This window comes from Chiloscyllium plagiosum, unplaced genomic scaffold (assembly GCF_037043375.1).
Source record: "Chiloscyllium plagiosum isolate Xiang-an unplaced genomic scaffold, Cpla_swu_hap1 HiC_scaffold_25, whole genome shotgun sequence".
Taxonomy (NCBI): Eukaryota; Metazoa; Chordata; class Chondrichthyes; order Orectolobiformes; family Hemiscylliidae; genus Chiloscyllium; species Chiloscyllium plagiosum.
This window is the reverse complement of record NW_028270163.1, coordinates 16,467,710-16,490,194: the sequence shown is the minus strand read 5'-3', so window position 1 is coordinate 16,490,194 and position 22,485 is coordinate 16,467,710. Positions and strand designations below refer to the sequence as shown.

Here is a 22,485-nt window from a genome sequence, read left to right as displayed (position 1 = left end):
GTATAGATTATAATCCTACTTCCTGTGTTACTTGGGCAGAGTGTAAAATTTAATGGTAAAAATTTTATGCTTTCAATAGAAACCATCAACTTAATTTACTGGAGAGATAATCTGTCAGATTCTGTTCATTGGCATGTGATTCTGTTCACCTGATTATCTCCTCTCTATTTAAACAGTGTCCAGGGAATAAAGAGAAAAGCTATCCCATGTATCAATCAATCATTGTCCCAAAGCTAAATTGTTCGTAGCTGAATAAAACATGGTATTTTAACTGAAATGCAATCTGCAGGTCAAATTGTATCAGTGACAGCAATCAGACCCATGACTTGCTTATTCTGTCTTACCTGAGCTGGGTAATCAAAAAGCCATTGATCTCTCTGTTTCTCCTCATAGGCCACTACACCTTCAGTCATTTCATGCCTAACTGTCTCTCGCATGGAATCCAGCACCCGATTCAACCAGATCTCAACCTAGGAGTGGAAGTGAGGACGGTGTCCCCAGCATGACATTAATAAGTATCTTACATGTTTGAGGAAATGATCGGGTAAAATGACCTAAAAAGTAAAATTTCAAAGGTAAGGGAAACAGCTGGCAAACATCCAAAAAGAACAAAAGCAGACATATGTAAAGGTCAACTGTTCCCAGAGTTCTGAGTCCCAGCAGCTTTCCTGGTTCATTTAAGGACCATCCCACCCAGTTGATTGAACAAATCGCACTTTCTACCAGTGGGTGTGGGCACAGCATCTAACTAACTTAAACCACCCTTTGCACAATTTGACTTCAAGCCTCAGCTTAAGCTGATCGAGGTTTTAAAACAAAATATATTCTTTCATGAGATGTAGGCATAGTTTGCTGCCCCTCCCTAACTGCCCTTGAACTGAATGGCTTTCAAGGCCATTTCAGTCAACAGTTTTAAAGCAATCACATTGGGGTAGGTCTGGAGTCATGTGTAGGCCAGATCAAGTGAGGATAACACAATTCCTTCCCCAAGAGGACCCGAGTGATTGTTGACAATCAATGGTCTGGTCATCATTACTATTCTAGATTTATTAAGTGAATTTAAACTCTATCAGTTGCCCTGGTGGGATTTGCCACAGCGTTAGTTTTGAACTCAGGATCATGAGTCCAGTAACATTTCTGCTATGCCACCATTTCCTCATTGGTTGGAAATATGCAACAGAGGTGGTGAACAATCCATGAAAGCAAACATTGAAAAGTTAAACTACAAATAACTTGGATCATGGTGTGGGATTCACAGACAAACCAAACCAACACCCTGGAGATGAAACTACAGAACACATAGCCACGTTCTGGTCAAGGTAAGACATGGAAAATGTAACATTGTTTTATAAGAAACATGTTATGGATAAGAGAGTGTAGTCAGAATGGTATCTTTAAAAATCAGTGTGCTTTGGTAACATCCAGCAGCAATGTAAAGTTAGTATCGGGCATATTTCTTCTGCCTCAGTACAAAAGCGAGATGAGAGGAGAGAGATGGTGCAATTCTTCAGGCATAGAAATAGAAACTGTCTCTGTTATAGTACTCAATGCAATTCCAATTTTGCAGGAGTGAAACATATGGTGGGATTTATTCCAAAGACCACGCCTGCTTTCTAATTGACTGGAATGCATGCCACCAAGGTTAAAAGAATTTCAATTTCTATTTAAAGACCTGAAGTACTTGAATACCTGCACCAGGTTTCCTACCTGCCCACTGCAGTCACACAACTCTTTGAAGTTCACATACTCGTCCTCCTTGCTGTACATCCCTAAAGCCATTTTAGTTGGCTTATCATCTGCCTCAGTCTGGAATTTCATACTTGCCATGTTGTCAAATAATTTGGACAGGTGACGCTGAACCTGCAGATTTAACGTTTCATGAGCACACGTGAAACACAGCATTGATCATTTTGCTTAAGCAGATAATGTGAAACTCATTCTGAACTTGATAAGCAGTTGACTTACAACTGTTCAAGTTGTAAGCTTGCTCGCTGAGCTGGTATGTTTGTTCTCTGACGTTTTGTCACCATGCTAGGTAACATCATCAGTGAGCCTCCAGTTGAAGCGCTGGAGTTCTGTCCCACTTTCTATTTACGTGTCTTGGCCTGTTTGGTGGCTGAAAGCGAGACAGAACACCAATGCTTCAACAGAGGCTCACTGATGATGTGACCTAGCATGGTGACAAAACATCTGAGAACAAACCTACCAGCTCAGCAAGCAAACTTACAACCTGAGCTACAAATCTTCTCAAACGTTGACAAATCTGTGTTTGCTTCACATCTACAATTTTGAATTTCCTTCTAGTTGCTACACATTGGAGTCCCATTTCTGTAGAGAATCATCTCACATCAACTATCCCATCCCTGTTCACATCCCCTGGATATGAAAAGTCTTTTACAACTGAGAGCTTTCTCTCACTGATATTTTGGATGTCTTCAAGTATTCATGAGGAATGCAGAGAATGGGTTGAGCCAGTCTATTGATCAGTTTTCACTCACCCTTCTAGACAGGAATGTCATTTGGAAAAAGTTTTCTCTGAGAAAAAATCATCAAACTCATGACAATGCAGATCTTAAAATCAAAAATACATTCCCACATTAAGAGGAACAAGGTACTGCACTCTTACAGGGCACACAAACTTGTTTATCATTCAATCGAGAATATTGGAAGTTGAAACTATACCTTCTCAATATCATAACATAGTTTCCACTGATGTTTTTGCAGATAACTAAAAATTATGAAGGTGCGACTGAGAGATATGGTCTCGCAATTCAATGAGGAAGTGCAACAAGGCCCCATTCCATGTTGTTTAATATTAGCTGGTTGTACATGGTGTTCATTTGGGACTTTGGATTTAATTGTGTCAGTTTAATTCATGTATAACGAATTGTACATTGTGAAGTGATAGGTTAACTGTACCTTTTCTCCAATGATAGTGACTGAGAGTGTGCATATAGAGCACTGTCACAGTAATGTCAGATCACGTGGAGCTGAGACCAGAATCTAAAGGGTTACAGAGATATTGACTCTTACCATTCACGGTCTGTAGTTCACATTTGATAAAATTTTGCTGATGGTTGCTGACACGGAAGGGGACTACCTTCTATGAACAACACAATCATACTCTGCAGGAGAAAGTGAGGTCTGCAGATGCTGGAGATCACAGCTGAAAATGTGTTGCTGGAAAAGCGCAGCAGGTCAGGCAGCATCCAAGGAGCAGGAGAATCGACGTTTCGGGCATGAGCCCTTCTTCAGGATCTGAAATGTTGATTCTCCTGCTCCTTGGATGCTGCCTGACCTGCTGCGCTTTTCCAGCAACACATTTTCAGCGAATCATACTCTGCATCCTAGCTAGAATGAGAAAGTGCACGTACTTTGAGAGTTTCATAACTTTTGCTTAAACAAATGCAGATCACAAAGCCGGTGGATGAGAGGAAAATCAAATAATAATAAGATTTCTGGTGAAGGTGTCAAACCTATATTTATTTTAGAATGCTAGGCAGGAACAGTAGCTCAATTGCTGAAGTATACTCAAGCAATGATGCAGGAAGATCTGATTAAGAAATGGGGTCGTTTGTGGGCCATTTCAAAGGGCCATTGTCACATCGTTTAATGCTCCAAACTACATCAATTCACCCCATAAACGCAAAATATACACCGATTCTTTACTCCAGAAGGATAACACCAAGATTCTGCATTGCAATTACTGTAAAGGAACTAATTATCAGTCCACCAGAGACCAATGTGGCTTTTGCCTATAAATACCATCACGTATAACTGATAATAACAACTTCTACAAACTGTGCTCGTTTGAATCTTGGTAGGGAAGTGCCTGACTGTCCAATGTTGGCTTTCCAATGTTAATGAAGACACCACCTGGCTGTTGCAACTGGACCCCCCAGTATTGAAATTTTATACCAGAGTATTTCCCAGCCCTTTCACTGTACACAGAATTCCAACTCCAGAATCCCTTACTGTCCACTCTGATAATAAATCTTAAAATAGCCTGATAGCATAAAAAAGACTCACTCAGATTGAAATGCAGATTCAGTATCTGTGATAATGGGGAGAAAACTTAAGCAACAACAGGTAAGCACCATACTTGACAATCATACCATGATATAGAAAGTGAGGCCTGCAGATGCTGGAGATCAGAGTCAAGAGTGTGGTGCTGGAAAAGCACAGCAGGTCAGGACACATCCGAGGAACAGGAGATTTGATGTTTCGGGCATAAGCTCTTCATCAGCTCCACACTCTCGAATCATACCATGATACAAAGTCTGCAGAACCTTTATTCACTTCTGTATTCTGAAGTCTGTCAGGTAGCAGAGGATAATAAGAGAAATCAGAATCTTTTTGTTTGGTGCTTTATTTGGCTCACGAAACCTGGGAAACTGTTTTAAAATTCATCTTTCATTTCCCTTATTATATGATTGCACATGTCAAACATTTCTATTCTGAGTTATTAACTTGTCAGCTTGTATCAACACCTTTTTAGTCTGAAACAATACAAGTTTCATCATTTTTCACAGTCTGCATTATCCGATAAAACAATACACCAGGATATTTATTTGTCTCAGAGCCATGATTAATGAGATTTAATTTATCTGGCTCATCATTGTTAGAAGTATGCCAATTAACTTCAATTAACAATGCAGCTATTACAAAACTTAATGATTAAATATTGATAAAATAATTATTTAATCCTTTGGGTGGGGAATTAGGAACAAATAATAGGATACTGCTCTGGAAAATTGCAAACTGCAAGTAAGATTTTAAGATCATCGAAATTTACATTTATTTTAAAAATCATTCTCCACCATGCCTATCCTTCCTGAAGTAAAGATGGTACCTTTAACATTTTACATCCAATTTTTCCTAAGCTCCAATCCTCCTGCAAGTACATTTCCCAGAATGCCTGCTGTCATTCCAAAATAAATGTCTGAAATGTGGGTGGTAGATGAGTTTTTCTGTTTGAAGCTTGACATGTTGCCATCTATCATAGAGGAATTGCCTTTATATAGTACCTTATCGTTTTTCTATGAAACACCGTGAGTGTTTCATATGAAATAAATTAGTTAGAATGAAGTGATCATGATGTAGCAAATGCCTTAAAACCATGTATCATCTGAAGGCTGACACTTCAGCATTGCAGTCCCTTCATAATGCGCACACAATCTTTTCAGACATAGGAGTGTCACTAATCGACATAACTTAGTCCCTGTGACAGCCACACTAATTAAGCATACTGTTAGAAATTGATATCTGGTCTTAAACCTTATCAATTTGCATTTGAGGTAAGTTAAGGTGAAGAGCTTTTTTTCCCCGAAATGATTTTTGCCTGGAAGTCTTTGTCAGCTTAGTTAATTATTCTGAGCAGGTGAAAGCATCCATGAATGTAAGGGAGAGGTGTTTACCCAATGATGCCAACAACAACTGATTTTTAGCCTTTAGTGATGTCTGCAACTCACCAGATGAGGGTTTGTGCCATTAGACAGAATATCCAACAAATCAGCAGAGGAAATGAAATAAAACCTGGGGAATGCCAGTCTTTTAGTGTCGAGATATTCTGCAAGTGCTTTTTCACAGAGAGCCAGTCTATGCAGGGAAGAAAGAAAATGTTAACAGGGCATCAGCAAATGAAAAGTCTAACTTGTGATTCGACCTGTCTACAATTAATGCACAGTAAATCATTCCAACTATTTAGATGAAGGTTTCCCCTTTGCAGTGAGTTTGGATGTTATTTTGACACAGGTTAGTTTATTTGTGGATATTCAAAAAAGAGTTACATTTTCTTGGAGCACTTCAACCCCTGGCAATCAAGTGGTGGTACTCTCTGGCTATAGAGTTGGCCAGCTGGTGAGCCAAGAGCAGGACTCTGGTGGCAGTGACAATGAGGCAGCTATCAGTGCCGGTGGAAAGTTGGACTTTAAGTCACACTTATAAAGAAATTTGGCTTTTTTTTCATTTCTAAGTTACTTGAATTGGTGCAATTTAATCTTTTCACTGTACTTTATATCATACAATCCCTACAATAGTGGAAGCAGGCCATTCAGCCCATTGGGTCCACACTGCCCCTCCAAAAATCCACCTATTACATTATCCCTGTACCCCTGCATTCCCCGTGACTAATCCATCTGACTTGCACATCCCCAGACACTATGGGCAATTTCCCACATCCGATCCATCTAACCTGCATATCTTTAGACTGTGGGAGGAAACTGGAGCACCCGATGGAAACCCACGCACTCACAGGGAGAATTTGCAAACTCGACACAGACAGTCACCCGAGGGTGGAATCGAGTCAGCTGTGCTAGCCACTGAGCCACCATGCCACATATATTAAATACACATGACAACAAATGAATCAAACATATGTCCAGAGGTTAGAGAAAGTTAGTGTGGTCTTGGATTCAGCCATATTGCATGGGAAAGTTAGTTTTCCAACATGCACAGACTTGGTCAATATCTACAGCATTGAAAACCATACCAGTTAACATCTGCTGGTCTATTTTGAAAATACCACAAACACGGTAAAGACCTCAATTTTTGCCATCAAGCATAGTTGGATATCAATTAAATCAAGATTTATGCCAAGGCACACTATTTCAAGCTGTACCTGGGCATAATTTGCAAGTTCCAAACTCTTCCCTTGCTGCTACATTGTGTGAACAGTTAATGTGAAGGGAGCTCCTTTAACCTCAGTGAGCACAATACCATAACGTTTGGACAGGAACATCCTTGATACTGAGTCTAGAATGGAGCCACAAGAGATTTTCAGCCCGAGGAATTTTGTAAGGATTGGCACAGACCTGTAGGCCCAACAAGGACTCTCTGTTAGATCAACACCACTTACTTCATATTATAACCCCAATTCTTCTTCCATTTAATCAGAAGCAATTAAAAAGTTATAGACTACCTGCTCTGGATGTCTTCAAGCTTTTCGCACAATCCTGGTTTGTTAGTAGCTTCCACTACATTTGGAGTTCGCTGAGCATCCCAAGCCAGCTCTTTAAAATCTACATCAATTCCATCAAAGCGCTTCGAATCCTAAATGGCACACCAGGTAAGAGAATATTTGTACTTATTTCCAGTTGTACTTGTTATCATATATTACCCACCAAATAATTAATAAAAAACAAAAAGAAGTGTAAAAAATCAAAACTGGACTTTCAACTCTGAGCTTGATTTGCAATTCATTTGAATCAAGGCTGATCTAATCCAGAACTCTCCTTCATACCTTTGATCCACATTGACTCTTTGGGTAAGAGTTCCATATTTATGTTACTCTTTGAAGGAAAAGGTACTTGTTAGTTTCACTTCTAGGTAGTTTAGCTCTAAACTAATAATCTCCCTCAGTTTTGGATTCTTCCTCTAACTATATTTTCTAATACCGTTATCATTTTGAACACCTCAGTTAGATCACTATTCATAACTTCCTAAACTCAAGGGAATACAAGTCAATTTTATGAGTCTTATCCTCACAATTGAACACGTCAGCCTTTGAAGCCTTGATGTTGTTTTATGAATCTATTTTTTTATCTGACCAATGGCCAATGTATTTTACTGATTCGCAATGCCCCAAACTATATACAGTACTCCAAATGGGGTCTGGCAACAGCTCCACACAATGGAAGCACCACCCCTCTCTTTACTATTTAGCCTCCTTGAAATGAAGACCATCCTATTGGCCTTTCTGAATACTTTTCATACCTGCACAAACTAGCTTTTAGTGATTTGTATTCCTGAATATACAAACTATTTTGTTTCTCTAGTTTTCTGTCTCAGCTCAGAAATGTTGAGACCTGCACTTCTAGTATCATAACTTGAAATGCAAAAATAGGTTTCAGTGAACTTGAAGATAAATATTTCATTTGTTTCTCAGAAATGGTTTTGTACCTCAGGCAATTGTGATCGAATATCTTCAGATCCAATGAAGATGCTTTCAAGGTGGGACCATGTACGCTGCACCTCAAACCAAACAGAAATGACTGAGTCAGCTACAGACAACTTCTTCTGCCAGCTAGACACCTCCTCCAGAAAAAAGGCTATATACTTGGAAGTCATCAGGTTCTGCAGCTGGACTTGGTTGTCCTCCAAGGTCTCAATAAGCTCTTCATCAGATTTGAGTAATGGAACAGAAGTGCGTGAGTGGCTTTCATATTGAAATTCCATGGTGCTCCAGGTCGTGTTCAGTTCCTTCAGCACTTTCTCCATGCCCATTTCTTTCACCGCCTTGTCAACAATTCCACGGACCTCATCTTCAAAGTTGTGCAGGTTCAGTTTCAGGAGATCAGCTAGAGTTGTGCGATCATCCATTGTGAATGTCACATTTGTAGCCTGCATTAGTTGATACCAATGTCTGTCCCGAATAGCTGGGTTCTGAAGTTCAGCTACAGCCCGTAATGAAGTCAAAATGTTCTTCACTGTGTTGTCCAGCCCAGTGAAAGCATCCCATGCCCTTACCTCCTTATCCAAGGCACGGATATCTTTAGCAAATCTTTTACATTCCATTTCCATGTTTTCAACATTGATTTCCCTCCATTTTGTAGTCTTCCAGTCATTCAAACTTGAATCCACTAGAACAATCATATCCCAGAGTTCTTTCAGCAGATACACTTCCTTTCTGCACTGTTTTAGTTGTTTGTAATCTGACACGTTAACCTCAAATAAACTGGCAGATTCAATAATGCTGTGCATGGTTGCTTCCATTTGGCTGATGTGACAATGGACAACATCCAACATCTGGTAAGGCTGCATACTGTTGAACCTGATAAAGAGGGTGAATTGATGAAATAAAACAGCATACAATATGGTTTTAGAAAGCACTGTAACTTTTGTTTACCTTAATATATTGACTAAGGTTACAAGAAAGGTCATTAAAACCATAAAGGTAATCCAGCACAGCTTTCACCTGAACAATTGATAAATAAGAAACCACACTGAAAAAGAAACTTGAGATACTGGGATTATTTTCACTGGACAGTTATGACTTTGAAATGGAATTACATCGCATCTACACAACCAAAATAGGTTCATTATCTATGTTGCCATTATACCCCACAGAGACCTCACACCTCTCTATATCTAGTGAGTTGGTCACACCAACACTCAGAGCTACACAGCCAGAGAAGAATTGGGTGACCACCAGGAAGGTGAGTAATCATGGGTAGGGAGCGTAGGAGTTTCCTGTGGCCAGTCTCCTCTCAAACTGGTAAAGCTTTTTGGATACAGTGCAGGATTATGGCCTCTCAGGGGAAAGTAGCAGCAGCCAGATCAGTGGCACCACACCTAGCTCTCTTGTACAGCAGGGAGGTTCAGAGTGTAGGTGAACAGGAGTGATGGGGGGCTCCACAGTCAGAGGCACAGTGAGCCATTTCTGTGGCTGCAAGCAAGACTTCAAGATGGTGCATTGCCTCCCTGGTGCCAGTATCAAGGAGGTCTCTGAATGAGCAGAGGACTGTGATGGGGGAGGATGAGCAGCCAGAGGGTCCAACTTGATACTGATGACACTGGCAGGAAGAGAGATGAGGTCCTGCAAAGGGAGTTCAGTGAGTTAGGTAGGATGTTGAAAAGCAGAACCTCGAGGGTTCTAATCTCAGAATTGCTTCCTTTGCCACATGCCAGTGAGGCTGGGAACAGGAAGACAGCACAGTTAAATACATGAGCAAAGAGCTGGCGTAGGAAGGAAGTGGTATGTGGATCATTGGGATGTCTTCTGCAGCAGATGAGACCTGTACTAGAAGGACAGATTGCCCCTAACATACAGGGACACCAATAACCTGGCAGGGAGGTTTGCTACTGCCACTCTGGAGTGTTTAAATGATTGTGACAATGGTAGTGGGGGATGGGGGGGGAGGTAGGGGAGAGAATCCAGAGGAGTAGGTCAACAAGTAAAAAATGACCAAGGAGGAGTCAGAGGCTAAGGCTAGTAAGGGCTCAGAGGAAGAACAGACAGGGATAGGTTACTGAACACAGTGAGTCAAAATTAGAGTGGTGCTGGAAAAGCACAGCAGGTCGAGCAGCATCCAAGGAGCAGGAAAATTGACATTTCGGGCTGGAGCCATTCATCAGGAATGATGTAGGATTCTTGATGAAGGGCTCCTGTCTGAAACGTTAATTCGCCTGCTCCTCGGATACTGCCTGACCTGCTGTGCTTTTCCATCACGACTCTAATCTTGACTCTAATCTCCAGCATCTGCAGTCCTCACTTTCGCCTACTGAACACAGTGAGACTGGCAGTCTGAGGCATGTTTGTTTTAATGCAAGGAGTATGACAGATAAGGCAGATGAACTTAGAACATGTATGAATACAATAACTGCTATTACAGGGACTTGGCTGTGAGAGGGACAAGATCAGCACATAACATTATAGGATTTAAATGTTTTAGGAGAGATAGGAAGGCAAGTAAAAGTGATGGGGGAAGTTGCATTCCCAGTAAGGGACAATATCCCACTACCTCATTCTCCACTTGGGTATCATGCAGCCTTCTGGATTCGATATTAATAGAACATAGAAACGTACAGCACAGAACAGGCCCTTAGGCCCATGATGTTGTGCCGAGACTTAATCCTAATGTAAAATATAGTAACTTAACCTACACACTCCTCAACTCACTGCTCTCCATGTGCATGTCCAGCAGTCACTTAAACGTCCCCAATGACTTCGCTTCCACCAGCTCAGCTGGCAATGCATTCCATGCATTCACAACTCTCTGCATAAAGAACCTACCTCTGATGTCTCCTTTATACCTTCCTCCTAATGTCTTCAAACGATGACTTCTCGTACTAGTCATTCCTGCCCTGGGGAAAAGTCTCTGGCTATTCACTCTATCTATTCCTCTCCTTATTTTGTACACCACTTCAAAACCTTCAGGGCTCTCCCATGCCCTTACTCCAACCCCCACACACCAGGCCTTGTTGTCACTCAGTCTGCTCTTATATACAACTAATTGTTAGCCACTCAGTCCCCGTTAATAGTTATTCACCCTCCTAGCCAGATGGTTATCTACTCCTTTTGTCTGTCCAACTGCTCTTCTCTCACTTCAGGCTCTATCCCCACCTATTGTTTACTTCTTACCCCTCCCCCCACCCTATTTGCTGCATATGAACTGGTACTTTCCTAGTTATCATCAGTTTGAAGTAGGGTCACTAGACCCGAAATGTTCACTCTGATTTCTCTCCACAGATGCTGCCAGACCAGCTGAGTTTTCCCAGCAATTTCTGCTTTCATTGCTGATTTACAGCATCCGCAGTTCTTTCAGTTTTTCTGGAATACATCACAGCTGTACTGAGGGAGGACACCTTGGAGGGCTCATGCAGTGGGGCGTTATTGGTAGAGCTCAGAAATTGGGAGGCTGCATTCACTTTGATGAGATGTACTGCAGGGCTCCCAATAGCCCTGGTAATGGAGGAACAGATATGAGGACAGGTTTTGGAAAAATTGTTGGAGTGAGTGATTTTGACTTTCTCTCTATTGACTGGGACTTGCTTAGTGCCAGGAGCTTAGATAGGGGCCAGAATTTGTCAGGTGTGTCTAGGATAGATTTTGAGATAATGTATAAATAGTCCCACTAGGGAAGAGGCTATACTAGAACTCAAAGTTTCACCTGCACATCCACCATTGTCATTATTGTATCCATTGCTCCCGATGCAGTCTCCTCTACACTGGGGAGACTGGACACCTCCTCGCAGAGCGCTTTAGGGAACATCTCTGGGATACCCGCACCAATCAACCCCACCGCTCTGTGGCCCAACATTTCAACTCCCCCTCCCACTCTGCTGAGGACATGCAGGTCCTGGGCCTCCTCCACCACCGCTCCCTCACCACCCGATGCCTGGAGGAAGAATGCCTCATCCTCTGCCTCGGAACACTTCAAACCCAGGGCATCAACGTGGGCTTCACCAGTTTCCTCATTTCCCCTCCTCCCACCTTACCCCAGTTCCATCCTTCCAACTCAGCACTGTCCTCATGACCTATCCTACCTGCCTACCTCCCTTCCCACCTACCTGCTCCACCCTCCCCTCTGACCTATCACCTCCATCCCCACCCCAATTCACCTATTGTACTCTTTGCTACCTTACCCCACCCTCCTCTCTGACCTATCACCTCCATCCCCACCCCCATTCACCTATTGTACTCTTTGCTACCTTCTCCACAGCCCCAGCCCCACGCCACCCACCCCCGCCACCCCTCCTCGGATGCTGCCTGACCTACTGTGCTTTTCCAGCACCACTCTGATCTAAACTCTGATTTCCAGCATCTGCAGTCCTCACTTTTGCCAAGAGACTACACTAGATCCGGTACTGGGGAATGGGTCTGGCTGGGTGATCTAAGTTTCAGTCGGGAAGCATTTTGGAATCACTGTATATAGAATTCTAGAAGTTTTACATTACTTATGGATGAGGATAAGAGTATTCCTCACGTGAAAGTAATAAACTGAGAGAAGGCTAACAATATTAGGCAGGATCAGGGAAATGCAGACTGGGCATGGCTGTTTGAGGGTTAATCCACATCTGTTACATGGAATTTCTTTTTAAAGGCCAGGTGAAGCATATTGGATCTGTGGTGAGCTGGTACAATGGGTACAGCACTGGCTTAGTCACAACAGAGAAAGAATAAATATGGAAGGTGTTTTATTGAACATCGATCTGTAACCAGTGGTGCTCCACAGGGATCAGTACTTGGAACTCTGTTGTTTGTAATATCTTTAGTAATGATTTGGATGACAAAATGTGGCCTGATTAGTAAGTTTGCAGACGACACAAAGATTAGGGGAGCTGTGGATAGTGAAGAGGAATGCAAGAGGGTACAGCAGGATATAATAGGCTAGAGATTCGGGCAGAGAAATAGCAGATTGAGCTTAATCCACACAAAGGCAAGTGATGTGTTCTGGAAGATTCAATGCAGGAGGGAAGTAAATGTTGGATCTCTTACTAGCATCAACATACAGAGGGATCTAGACATACAGGTCCACAATTCCATGAAAATGGCAATACAATTGTTTAAGGTGGTCAAGGAGGCATATTGCATGCTTGCCTTCATTGTTTGGGGCATAGTGTATAAAAATGGCAAATCATGTTGCAACTGTAGTGAAATTTAGTTAGGCCATTTTGGAATATTATGTCCAGTTCTGGTTGCCACACTACCAGAAGGAGATGGAGGCTTTGGAGAGGATAGAGAAATAGTTAATCAGGGTGTTGTGTGGTTTGGAGGGTATTAGCTATGAGGAGAGATTGAACGAACTTGGTTTGTTTTCATTTGAACGTCTGAGGATGAGTGGCATCCTGACAGAAGTTTACAAAATTTTGTGAAGCATGGACAGAATGGATAGTCTGAGTCTTCTTCCCAGGGTAAAAATGTCAATTACTAGGGCCATGGGTCTCAGGTAAAAGGCCATAAATTTAAAGGAAATGTGGGAGGCAGCTTTATTTATGCAGAGGGTGGCAAGTGCCTGCCAGGGTTGGTGGTGGAGTCAGATACAATATTAATATTTTAAGAGGCAGCTTGACAGATACAAGTATGGGCAGGGAACAGAGGGCTACAGACCGCATAGAGGCAAAAGGTTTTCAATTTAGAAAGGCATCATGTAAGGACACAGGCTTGATGGGCCGAACAGCCTATCCCTGTGCTGTTTAACCTTATCAACATGATTTTCTATTCTTTTCTCTCTCATGTGCTTATTTAGCTTCACCTCAAATGTGTCTGTGCTATTTGCTCTGGTCTCTCCTTGCGGTAGTACCTGTAACATTCCCAGCAATCTTTGTCAGGTTTCTTAGAGTTTTTCCTGAATTCCCTCAGGATGTATTCTTGGCCTTCAGTTCTTGTTTCCTCCCCAAGTGGATATGCTTTGTCAATGCCCCTCACATCACACACTCTCATTGTTCTAACAGTCTCTTATAATGATTTTCTTTTCCAGAGAAAAGCGTTTCAGTTTATTCAGCCTTTCCTGATGCTTATAATCCCTCAGTTCAGGTATCATCTTTGTGAACCTTATTTGCTCCTTGTTCGATGGTCTTATATCCTTTCTATACACCAGACCAGAATAGTCTCCCATAGCATTCACAACAGCCTTATTAAGGTGCTACAGAATTTTGACTCAAGTTGGAAACTTACAATTATAAACCTTTACAAATGGATTTGAATGCATACTTTGTTTTTTATGATCTATTTGCAACCCTGGGTTCCTTTGATCCTGTATACCATTCAGATTCTTAATTATGCAAAATGATGTGACTTCCTCATTCTTTCTGTCAAAATATATCATCTCACACTTAAGCTATACTGACATTTGTTTATCAAATTACAAAACTGAAACTCTATTTTGCCATCATTGGCAAAAGGGTGTGGTTATAATGTAGCAAGTTGAAACATTGAAATGTCAAAGAGTGTGGTGCTGGAAAAGCACAGCCAGTCAGGCAGCATCCGAGGAGCATTCCTGATGAACAGCTTATGTTCGAAACATTGATTCTCCTGCTCCTCAGATACTGCCTGACTGGCTGTGCTTTTCCAGTGCCACACTTTTTGACTCTGATCTTCAGAATCTGCAGTCCTCACTTTCTCAGAGCTTAATCATTGAACACCAATTGTGCAAACTTATTACGGTTTTCCATATTTTGTTATTTCCTTCCTTAAGCAATGCTGTCTAATTAAATCACATTGCCCAATTTTACATCTGCAAATGTAGACATCTTACATCTCACTCCAAGTCCATACCAGTACCCTGGCTTGTTTTTAAATCAGAAGGGTCAACATCCAGCAAATGTGTCTTCTGACTGGATAATGTTGAGAGATCAATAGTTTAAAAGTGCCACAAAGATTGTGAGGAAAGAGCATGACGAACTTGTCTTTATGCAGAAAACTGTTGAAACATGGAATGCTTTGCCACAGGGAATTGCTGAAGAAGAGACAGTTCCTGGTTTCAAGGAACTAGTGGCTCACATTTGAATCAGAGGCAAAAGCAGGGTTATGGGGAGTGAGCAGTGAATTGTGATTGCTCCAGCAACATTCAGCAGACACAATAGATTGTGTGACTTTTTTGAATTTTTATGGTTCTATAAAATCTTAGCTCAGTTTTAACAAATAGAAGCGCATCTGGGATTTGTAATTTTTTTTTACTTTGATAAACTGCACTGGAAAAAAAGCCCCCAAAAGAAACATAAGTATACTTTAGATTAGATTACTTACAGTGTGGAAACAGGCCCTTCGGACCAACAAGTCCACACCGACCCACTGACGCGCAATCCACCCAGACCCATTCCACTACATTTACGTCTTCATCTAACACTAAGGGCAATTTAGCATGCCCAATTCATCTAACCTGCACATTTTTGGATTGTTGGAGGAAACCGGAGCACCCGGAGGAAACCCACGCAGACACGGGGAGAATGTGCAAACTCCACACAGAGAGTCGCCTGAGGCGGGAATTGAACCCAGGTCTCTGGCGCTGTGAGGCAACAGTGCTAACCACTGTGCAACCATGCCGAAGTATGCAGTAATCCATACTCCAGCAGGGCTGCAAGACCAGGTCTGCCTTTTTAGATGCATAGTAAAGATTCCACAGCACTATTCCAAGGCGACATTTCTCAGTGTTCAGACCAACATTCATCCCTGAATAACCTCAAAAAGTAATTGGTGACTTGGCTCAATTACAAAATTATGGGATTTTGTTCTGTGCAAATTATCTTTCCTTACATTACAACTGAATTTCAAAAGTTTTTTTTTTCTGATATGAAGTCTTACAGTAAATTCTGAGCAATTTAAGTGCTTACTTCTTCACAACATTTGAATACATCAGCATGCAATATCAATTTTGCGTCATTAATTCCACACACCACTAAAACCGCAAATGCAAACTGGTTACACAGCAATGACAAATTTCTGCAAGTGATAGTAACATGGTGTTTCGGTTTTGCATAACCTAGCTAGTTTATACAGACATCCAAGAATTCCAATTTTTACTCCCCTTCTAAAACTGATGTGACATTTGCTACTGCACAACAAATTATAATGCAAGGTCAAAGCATTTTACAAAAATTAAAACAAACTACGTGCCTTTTAAATCAAGGCCACGTTATTTCTGCACAATCTATTCCAATTATCTCTTGTGATCTCATCACAGTACACTAGAACACCACAGGACATCAATTCCTATTAAAATACCTGCTCGTTCATAAACAAAATACAAAATCATAAAAAAGGATGGCAGAAAGCTTCACAGTCACAGTGGGAAATGCCATTTTTAATCAGAATCCTGGGAAATTACTCTCACTGGCATATTAGTTTTTTGATTCTAACAAGGTAAGTAAAGGTACGGAAAACAAACAAATGGCCCAAATGGGATGTTTGGCTTTGCAATTATTGCTTGTGATCAATGACTGAAAGCAAAAGGCAGTGGATGTTGGAAATATGTAATAAGAAACTTGAAAATATGCAGCAGAACAGCAGGGTTTGCACAAAGCAAACCGTAGTTCACCTGTTGTGGTTCTGTTCGCCGAGCTGGAAGTTTTTGTTGCAAACGTTTCGTCCCCTGGCTAGGCGACATCATCAGTGCTTGGGAGCCTCCTGCGAAGCGCTTCTTTGATGTTTCCTCCGGTGTTTATAGTGGTCTGTCCCTGCCGCTTCCGGTTGTCAGTTTCAGCTGTCCGCTGTAGTGGTTGGTATATTGGGTCCAGGTCGATGTGTTTGTTGATGGAGTTTGTGGATGAGTGCCATGCCTCCATCAACAAACACATCGACCTGGACCCAATATACCAACCACTACAGCGGACAGCTGAAACTGACAAACGGAAGCGGCAGGGACAGACCACTATAAACACCGGAGGAAACATCAAAGAAGCGCTTCGCAGGAGGCTCCCAAGCACTGATGATGTCGCCTAGTCAGGGGACGAAACGTTTGCAACAAAAACTTCCAGCTCGGCGAACAGAACCACAACAACGAGCACCCGAGCTACAAATCTTCGTAGTTCACCTTTCAGGGTGATGACCTTCAATCAAGAATTGGAACAGAGGGTTAACTAATTTAAAGCAAGTACAAAAACCTGAAAAGGAGGAGAGGAGGAAAGGTCAGTGGCATTCATGGAAGCAGGACAGATGAATTGACAGCAGCAACGATGGCTCAAGACAAATGGAGATGGGTCAAATGAAGAAACAGAAGATGAGCCCAGAGGATGTGTGAATGGCAACCACAGAATCATTACAGCTGGAGCCAGATAAAACAGGACTGGGATTCAGACCCAAAAATGTCAAACTCAGTGTTGTGCTGGAAAAGGTTATAAAGCGCTGAACTGAAAGTGGAGGTGCTGGTCATCAAGCTTATGGTCAGCTTCACTGGAAGAGCCTTGAAGGCCAACCACAAGGAGGTCAAATTAGGAGAGGGCATCGAATTAAAGTGCCCAGATCTCGATGCTCAGGTTCACACTTGCCAACTGAACAGAGGTGTTCTGAAAAGGAGTCAGACAACCATGCTTAGTCTCCCCTGCAGCGTTCAATGGTTCTATGTTTGACTTAGGTAAAAATCTTTACAACTGATGCTCACTGTGTTCGATGAGTGCAAACTCAGGGTGAAGGAAACAACCTGTGGAAGTTGCTGGAAGAAATGAGCTGTACACATTAAGCAGATTTTAAAATAAAACGGCTAAATAATGCAGATGCTAGAAACCTGAAACAAATACAGAATATTGAGGAAAACAGGTGTGGCAGCATCTGAGGAGAGAGAAACAGAGTTAACATTTCAAGTCCAATATGATGTCTGCATCCGGTTTCTTAAGAAGCCAACCCAGACATGAAACATGAACTCCATTTCTCTCTCCACAATTGCTGGCTTTCTCTGTGCTTATTTAAAGTAAAAACTGTTGTAAATTAATTCTGTTACACACATACAATTCGATGCATCATTTCTATCAAGCTCCAAGATGGAATATGTAAAACATTGCCCACGTTGAGGAAATCTCATCACAAGTAGTGACCTCATTATTCCAAATTGAAATCAATTCAAAATGACTGTTTCATTTGAAGGAGTAAATGAGGTTCTGGAAGTTGGGAAAAGCAAAGGCAAAACAGAGACGTTGCATTCCCTAAATTTAAATGATGATGCCATGGAAAAGGGGAGAGCATTTTGTTGATGAGTGGGGAGTGGATGTGCTAGGAAGGGAGGAAATAATGGATAGAATTTCTCAATTCTGATAGAAGGTTATTGGCCTGAAGTATTAATTTTGCTGGTCCCTTTCAGCAAATGGTGCTAGACCTATTAACTTCCAATATTTTGTCCTTTAAAATCAATGTCCATGTATAATTTTCTTGTCTGTTGTGATGTTAGCAGAGAAACTAACCCCAGAGTTTCTGTTTAATTAGTAGAGTCGAGCAAAGTCGAGTAAATTTTTTTACACAGCATAATTTCAGTGTTACAGTGAACAGTTCAAAAGGAGAGAAAATGAAACACTTTTTCTTTTAATGGAATGCCTATAGGTCATCGTGCACCACTGACCTGACATTTTGGACACTCTCACCCTGTAATTTCTAACAGCGGACTGCAGACTTGAATTAGAACAGACAAGAAACATGAGTGCTGAATATGTTCACTGCTTCAGAATCAACAATCAGCCACACTTTGTACTTTTCACATAACAAGCATCATCCAAAAATATTGAAGGTTAAACTGATACAACAATTTGTATCAGGAGAACAGCAGGCAGTTGGGTGATCTGACTGCTGTTTCTAACTGTAAACTCAATTCGCTTTCTGTTTGCTCTGAGTTGACAGTGTACCAGCCTCCTTACCCATCGAATCAGTCTCTCAGGTATTTGTTTCATATTTTCCTCAATAGGTAAATGTACAGAACTCTCAAAAGAGGAATAAAGAACCCTGAAAATAAGTTGATTGATTTAAATTGTAACTATCACTCAAACCCAGAGCCTTTAACCACTGGCAAATTCTGCAGCGAATATTTGCAAAGCACTATCTCTCAAAGGGATACTGGATGTAATTTTGGTTTTGAACAACAGTGTGTGCCTGACAATATTAGCTCAGATACCTGTTACATAGCTCATCCCATTCTTAACACTATTAAATTTGATAGAAATGAAAATCAGGTCTGAAGCATGCCTGGTGATCTGAACTTGCTCTTTGTGCACTCATACCCATAGCAATATGAAATCTATTCATTTAAATATTCCACATAAAAAGTGCAGACAGTATTGCAGAAGTTTTAGGCTTTTATGCACTATCAATATTTTGAAAGACTCAAAATTAAAACTGCTGTCCTTCTCATAAAGCTGTAATAGATGTCATTAATATCCTGGCCAAAGTGACCACTTAAGGAAGCACCATTACGAGAAGAATTGATGGGATGTACTGTTGACAATTTGTATGAGGCATTGGAACTTACAGTTGTTCAATCAAACTATTGAGATTCTGATCAGAAATTAACAGTTTTTGAACCTAATCCTCATAAGATGCATTAATACTACTTGTTCAGCATTAACAGAATGTAATTTCAAACTAATCTCTAGGCTACACTGGAGTCAAGTGACATGAAGCATGACCTGTTCTGAGAAGGCATTCTGACACGTCTTTGGAATTTGACACATTTAATAGTGGTGCAAAGTCAAATTGAATTTTTGGCATGCTCATTTAGTTTTCTGTGCATTTCACAAAACTAACATTACTTAATTAAAATGTTCAAAACAGGAAAAGTTCCTATTCAATTTCTAATAAACAGACATTGATCAGCCTGGCATGAGCTCTCCCCTTAAAAGAAGGTGGGGAAGCTCCAGTCAAGCAGCAGTAAAATCGACGTTTCAGGCAAAAGCCCTTCATCAGGAATACAGGCAAAGAGCCTGAAGGGTGAAGAGATAATTGAGAGGCGGGGGGGGGGGGGGGGGGGAGAGAGAAAGTAGCATAGAGTACAATAGGTGAGTGGGGGAGGGTGGAGTCGATAGGTGGAAAAGAAGATAGGCAGGTAGGACAAGTCATGGGGACAGTACTGAGCTGGAAGTTTGGAACTGGGGTGAGGTGGGGGAAGGGGAAATGAGGAAACTGTTGAAGTCCACATTGATGCCCTGGGGTTGAAGTGTTCCAAGGCAGAAGATGAGGTGTTCTTCCTCCAGGCGTCTGGTGGTGAGGGAGTAGCAGTGAAGGAGGCCCAGGACCTCCATGTCCTCAGCTGAGTGGGAGGGGGAAGTTGAAATGTTGGGCCACAGGGCGGTGTGGTTGATTGGTGCGGGTGTCCCAGAGATGTTCCCTAAAGCGCTCTGCTAGGAGGCGTCCAGTCTTCCCAATCTCTGCCTGTATTCCTGATGAAGGGCTTTTGCCCGAAACGTCGATTTTCCTGCTCTTCGGATGCTGCCTGAACTGCTGTGCTTTTCCAGCACCACTCTAATCTAGAATCTGGTTTCCAGCATCTGCAGTCCTTGTTTTTACCCTAAGCTCCAGTCAAGCAGCAGTTAAACAACAGGGACAGAGTTCTGCTTGGCTCAAAGCTGGCTTCGACTGAGAGAGACTCTCAGAACAAAGATTACCTTCTTCTACTTGGAAGTAATGGCTACTGAGCTGACTAAACAGTCCAATACTGAAGTAGCAAACCTTGCCAGCAGTGGGCCAGCTGGTGTTTGCTGAAGTGGGTGCCTGCAATGCTTGGGTTTGCACACGTCCCTTTCTGACTGTAACCATTGCCTCAAGGATGAGAATATCAGCCTAACAGCAGGCCCTGATATTGCAGTGAATGCTCATTGTGCTAGTTGATTTGAAGAGGCATCACTTGACATTTCTCAAGGGTTTTTGAGGTGCCCCCTGTATGTTGTCCATGTTCCCATACATATGGGAGGACTGGTATCACTGTAACTGTGTGGACCATGAGCTTGGTGTCTTGTTTGAGGTCATTGTCATTAAACAGTCTGTTCCTTAGACAGCCGGCTTACTGGAGGCGATGTTGGATTTCACCATCATAATTGTGACTATCTTCAAGAAAGGAGAGGACAATAAACTGTGGTAATTACTGATCAATAGCTACTGACTCATCAGCAGTGTTCACCTCTTACCTGAATGGTGCTTCCTTACGAAATCGCTCACGGAATTTGTGCTGTTCCACGTCAAAACTCGCACATTTCTTACGAAGGACTGTCACTTCATTGGCCTGAAGAGGTGCCACCTGTTGTTTTGTTGTGATTGCTAACTTCTTAATGTTATTCCACTTCTCTGGAAGTTCCTACACACACAAGTAGCAAAGTGTATAAGTCAATGTAGACACCGCTGCACAATCTAGAAGCTGCAACACCAGACAACTGCACTTTCACTAAATAGCTCTGAAACAAAAGCCAGATGTTTTGGATAGCACAGCAAGCTCTCCTAGTGATTTCCTTTCAACAATGTCTGTGCCAAGATTGTTTATGTGCATCAATGAGACTTTCCTTGACATAAGAGGCAAAGATTACATTAACTCAGTTAAATGTTTGGTCACTTAACGGAACTGTGTTGTCAGGCAGCTCACTAAATGTTTTGACATAAAGGAGCCATCATGAATGATTGCACTCATGTCTCTGAATCAGATGATCAAGCACTCAAGATCAACACCAAATACTTCAACTCATAAGACAACCTATCCACAAACCAAAAAGGAGCCCATGAAAAGCCTTGTTTCCACATCTCAGCAGATAGAAGCATTCTGACGTTAAACATTAGCTTTAGTACAACAGCAGCAAATACTTAAACACATAAGCTTAGAGTTGGTGTTAATAATGGAAGTGAAATTGCCAATATTTGTCCTCTCCTGAATCCTACAGCAGTTTTTGAAGTTCACATACATACATTAAATCATAGGAACGCAAAAGTTGCTGTTAGTGATTTCAAGCTTTCTCATGGTCTCCCTGAACAAACCAAATATCTGGTCATCATTACGCTGCTGTTTGTAGGGGCTTGCTGTACACAACTTGGCAACAATGTTTCCTCAGGACAACAATGATCACATGTCAAATATACTAGATCAGATGTAAGCATGTCTAGTGGTCCCAAAAGATACAATATAAAGGAGAAAATACAATATTCTCTTTCAATCTACAATAATGTAAAAACTACTGACGATGAAAACTGGCAGTTTTCATGCCAAGAGTCTTGCTGTAATGCACTGGAAAGATATCAACTAATCGGTTGACTTTTTTTTTAAAAAAAGCTTTTGTTTTTAAAGCATATCAAACCATCACTATAGAATCCACTGCTTCCATTGGGTGTATACTGGGTGAATGGAGCTCAATGTTCCAGCAGAGCAATGGCTGCTCTGTGGTTGCTTAGACAAGTCTTATTACATATTCTTAGCTAAGAGACAGACACCCATAATTCTACTGAAACACTGGACTGCTGCTCAATTGATACAGTAATGCCAGCTATCTGAAACCTGTAATCAATTTCAAAAAGTTCATTGTGACAAGGTTAAGAGATGTCAAGTACTTGTGGTTTCAGCTATTGAAACTTTAACAGGCATGAATGATTTGAAA

The 22,485-nt window shown here is 41.5% G+C and overlaps 1 protein-coding gene across 1 annotated transcript in view; it reads right to left on the bottom strand.

The window, feature by feature from the left end:
* dnah9 (dynein, axonemal, heavy chain 9) overlaps positions 1–22,485 on the bottom strand; it is a 528,899-nt gene that overhangs the window by 412,557 nt on the left and 93,857 nt on the right. Inside the window, exons 19-24 of the mRNA XM_043714478.2 lie at positions 21,037–21,203; positions 7,900–8,770; positions 6,920–7,050; positions 5,472–5,598; positions 1,708–1,860; positions 345–470 (exon numbers count right to left, since the gene is read on the bottom strand). Coding sequence (XP_043570413.1) covers positions 345–470; positions 1,708–1,860; positions 5,472–5,598; positions 6,920–7,050; positions 7,900–8,770; positions 21,037–21,203 — 1,575 coding nt within the window. The remainder of the gene's footprint in view (positions 1–344; positions 471–1,707; positions 1,861–5,471; positions 5,599–6,919; positions 7,051–7,899; positions 8,771–21,036; positions 21,204–22,485) is intronic.